Raw genomic sequence first — 4,325 nt, 5'->3', positions numbered from 1 at the left:
GGCCTCGCGGCGGGGCAGCTGGGACAGCCTGCAGGACCCCAACGACAGGCTGGACAGCATCTCCGTCGGTAGCTACCTGGACACATTGGCCGATGACATGGATGAGTATTCCCAAAACGCCGCCGAAACCGCCGCCGCATCCGTGCCGGGCAGAGCCCTGGTCAGAGCGGAGCAGGATTGGGTCAGGATCAACCCCGAGAGGGGTCTTGCAAAGCAAGAGAAGGGCAAAGCGGAGCACGAGTGGCCCCACGTGGACCTCTCCCCGCCCGGGCTGCCCCAGGATCACCGGTTTGCTAAGGAGTCCCAGGTGGCCAACGGGTATTTGGGCCAGCAGCCCTCCCCTGTGGAACCAGGCAGAGACACCAAATTGCCATCGGGGGCCGGGGAGAGGCAGGGGAACGCGGGTGGGAAGGCTCGGAAAGCCGAGGCTGACTTCGAGAACTGCAAACTCAACAGCAAACTGCACCTGGAGTACGATGCCCACTGGCGCTGGCTCCAATCTCAGGATGATGTGACATTCTTGTAGCCCGTGGCTTCGCCTTCCCAGTCCAGCTCTCCCAACTGCCTGCTCTGCTTCATTTGTCTCTGCTTGGGAGAGTTGGGGTGGCTGGAGAGGGGGGGACAGGCTGGCTTGGTGGTGTTGCACTGTTCCTCTGACCTCCCCGTCAGTTTTTGGTGATGCAGCCCTAAGGGATGGGGTGCCCGCCCTGTGGCAAATTTCTGGGAGAGGTGGGATGAGATGGGTCCCCTTAAATTTAATCCTTTGCTCTGGGGTGGTACTTGCAAGGTGGCTGGTCACTCCTCTTGTTGTCCTTGAGGTTGGTGGCGGGGAAGGGTTGGTGGGGAAGCCTGGGACAGCGGGACTCCTGGGACCTCTCCCTGGCTCCACCTCTGCCCTCTAATCCTCAGCTTCCCACCTGCAAAAACTGGGGACACTTCCCCCAAACCAGCTACCCAGGGAGGACAGGAGATGCTCCCACGCATCCGCAGCTCGCTGGCACCAGCATGCTCGGTGCAAGGTGCGGGGCAGGACCATCAGCAGGGCATCCCTGCTGGATGTGCTCATTTCCATCATTGTCTTCAAGGCCAGTGTCCATCCAGGGTAGAGTTGACCTGGGGCACCTGGGGTTTGGCCACAGCACATGGTGGATGCTAAAACCCCCTTCCCGGCAGATGAAGCCCTGCCTGGTTTAAACACCTCTGTGAAGCTGACCTGAAACGTGATCAGGGCGGTCACTGTAGGTGCTCCTGTTGGGCTGGGGAGCCTTTGTCCGTGCCCTGCGGAGGAAGGATGACGCTGCAGACTTCTCTTCCCGATGTGATTACACGAGAGGGGCAGAACACTGGGTGGAAGATGGAGATCCAGTTCTCCCAGTTTGTTTCTGGACTGTCTCCCACCTTGGGACCAGGTCCTGCAGAAACCCCGGGACGTGGCAGCGTACGGGCAGCCTGGCAGAGCCTGCGGGGCTCAGACTCAGAAAGGCTCGTGCTTTCCCCTGACGCAGCGTGAGGGGGGTGATGGCCGGGATTCTCCATCTGTGTGATGAATGGTGCCAGGTCTCTGCCCCCTACCAGCAACGTGAGGCTCCTCTGCCGGGGTGGATTTGCAGTGACCCTGCCCTGGAGACGTCTTCTCTGTCCTTTTAGCCTTGGCTTCTGCCTGTGCCTTTTTACTGTCCACCCCCCGCCCCTCGCTGGCTTGTAGAGCATGGCTTGCAGCTGGAGCTCTGTGTAAGCTTGGGCAGGACCCGCTCCCTTCACCAGACAATGCATCCTGCAGCCCCCTGCTTCAAGGAGAGGGGCACTTCCATGTGCGTGGACAAGCCTGGAGGGTCCTGGCTTCACAACCCGCGGGTGCATCTGTCCCCAGCTGAGTGCTGTGATGGCTTTGCTCTCGTGGTGCCTGCGTGGGTCGCAGCCTGGTTCTTTCCTTGCTGGGATGGTGGGAGCGGGGACGACATCTCCAATGTCAATGGGAAGCCAAGAGAGAGGAAAGACCTGGCTGTGACTCTTTCTAGATGTGAGATGTGAGCTGGCCATGGTTAGGAAGGTGGTCAGGTACACGACAGGTTTGTGTCTCTCAAGCAGCACCTTCAGTGGAAACTACCCTCCGTGCCGAGACCCTGAGCACCCTCCCTTCCCCTGCAGATCCTCAGGGCTTCCCTGGATGGACATGGAGAGCAGGACAACGTCCAAAATTCCCAGAGATGGCACCTGCCGAGGACTTGGGGGAATCCCAGCAAACCAGGACCAGGCTGCCCTATGCGAGCATCTCATCTGCCTGCCCCGGAGCAGCCGTGCTTGGCTTGCCGTCGCCTGTGAGCAGCTCATGGCTCCCTGCATAGCTCCAGCGCTGCCACTAAGCCACTATGTCCCCCAAGCCCAGCTGTCCCCCGCTTTCGTTCTAGCCCTGCATGCAATGAATCTGCTGAGGGTCCCTGGGGGATGACGGGATAAGTCCTCCAGCGGTGTTAAAATCATTCTCGACAAAAAATATCTGGCTTAATAAATGGTAGCGTTTCTCCCAGGCCACGCTGTTGGTGCTTTGCCGAGCTTGTGGGGGTTTCTAGGCTCTGGTCTGAAGTGCCCTGGAGCTGCCAGCAGCTCTGCAGGCAGGGCAGGTTTAGCCCCCAGTCCTGAAACAGGCACAGACCACGTGTCCAGGGATCTGTCCCTTCTCGCATCAGGGTGGTGACACTTAAAAATCACGCTTCCTGAAGCAGTCGGGTACCTGAGCACATCTGCTGGGAGCGAGGATGCTGGTGAGACTGGATCTCTGGGAGATGGGGCATCTTGAGCTCGGCTGAACTATGTCTCCAGTTACAGATGGCAGCTTCGCCCTTCCTGCCCCAAATTTCCAGGGAAGATCTTCCTAGGTGTTTGCCAGCCCTGTTAGCTGTGCCTCTCTACCCGGGACGTTCAGGCGGGGTCTGGGTGTAGGGCAGAGGCTTATCCAGCCCAGCCCAGGGCAGGAGCAGCCACAGCTCTGATTTCAGGCTGTTGGGATTTGCTCCTGGGTGGGTCCCTTTAAAACCACTGGAGCCGGTGCTCATGCAAACATCAGCCTTTCCAAAGCAAGCACAAGCTGCTTATCCAGCCCTGCCATCCCGGCCTCAGCATCCGTTCCGGCTCCTGGCTTTGAAACTGTGAGCTTTTGCAGATGGAGAGGGGGCTGCTGGAGCCAGCAGGACGCGGCAGGATTTCCCCATTTTCTGCTGGGTGGAGGTAAAAAATAAAATAAAATAAAATGAAGAAAACCTTAGAAACAAAAAGCCCAGCACATTCCTCTTCCAAACCTAGACCCCGGTGGTCGGTCGGCTCTGTATCGCCGCAGATGAGCCTTTGCTGGGGCTCCCGGGCACGGACTCTTCAGCCTAGCTTACAGGAGCCTAAGTTGCCCATAGCCCCAAAACCTGGGTATCCCCCAAATCCCAGCCCCTGGAGCTGGAGGGGTGGATAAGACCTTCTCACATTTTTCCTGCCATTCCCTGCCCTGTCTCCGGGCTGCCTGGACGAGGGGTCACCCACCTCTGGGCTTTGCCCAGGCACATGCGGACCCAACGTGTCCCAAACCTGCCCTGGGAAAACACTCTGCGAACCTGTGTCTTGTTGTAAGGTGGGTGCAGCAATGGGGTGCAGAGCACCCATGGGTGGGAAACAGCCCGCAGCGCAGATCTGCAGCCTCTCTCCTTGCCGCTGCCCGGGGAGGAGCGGTCTGCCTGGCCCTGCCTGCTGCTGCCCTTGGGCTGTTCTTGGGCTGTTCAGTGCCGGGATCAGGTAAGAAAACAAGCAGATAAAGCAGGAAAAAAGCAAAAAAGGCGGGCGGGACCCCAGCCTGTGCCAGAAAACCCCCACCTCTCTTACAATAAAAACACCAGCAAGCCAATTTTTTGTTTTTTAAGATATACAGAGAGATTAGACTGTCTTAACGAGGCAGTAAAACACTTTAATAGCTCCCCTTGCTAGTTATTAAAAAGTCCCCTGGGCTTTCCCCTCCCTGCGTGCAGCTTGGCTCCGAAAGGGCCTACCCCTGAGCGCTGCAGCCATTTAAGCAATTTATGTTAGTTCCTGCGGGGAGGCTGCGTGAAAATAACCTTTTTTGGGGGGGGGAAGAGCCTGGCATCCAGCCCCTCTGCCAACCACCGTGGCCTTTGGTCTGGCAGCCCCATGGCCCCACACAACCCCGTGGGCTTGCCGGCATGGGGTGCCTCACCATGGGGTGTCCTGGGAAGTGGGTGCAGGGGATGTGTGGGTGCAAGCGCAGCCTGCGGGGCCGGATCCTGGCACCCCCACCTTCCTCGGGGCTGAGGGGGGGGATGCTCCCT

At 58.8% G+C, this 4,325-nt stretch overlaps 1 protein-coding gene across 1 annotated transcript in view; it reads left to right on the top strand.

The window, feature by feature from the left end:
• Nucleotides 1-526, top strand: part of LURAP1 (leucine rich adaptor protein 1) — a gene marked incomplete at its 5' end in the record, with an annotated part of 665 nt that extends 139 nt beyond the window's left edge. Inside the window, 1 exon segment of the mRNA XM_009582700.1 lies at nt 1-526. This exon segment is cut by the window's left edge and continues 16 nt beyond it. Coding sequence (XP_009580995.1) covers nt 1-526 — 526 coding nt within the window.
• Between the last annotated feature and the right edge of the window lie 3,799 nt (nt 527-4,325).

Source organism: Fulmarus glacialis, unplaced genomic scaffold (genome assembly GCF_000690835.1).
Source record: "Fulmarus glacialis isolate BGI_N327 unplaced genomic scaffold, ASM69083v1 scaffold828, whole genome shotgun sequence".
Taxonomy (NCBI): Eukaryota; Metazoa; Chordata; class Aves; order Procellariiformes; family Procellariidae; genus Fulmarus; species Fulmarus glacialis.
This window is presented reverse-complemented; position numbering and strand designations above follow the sequence as displayed.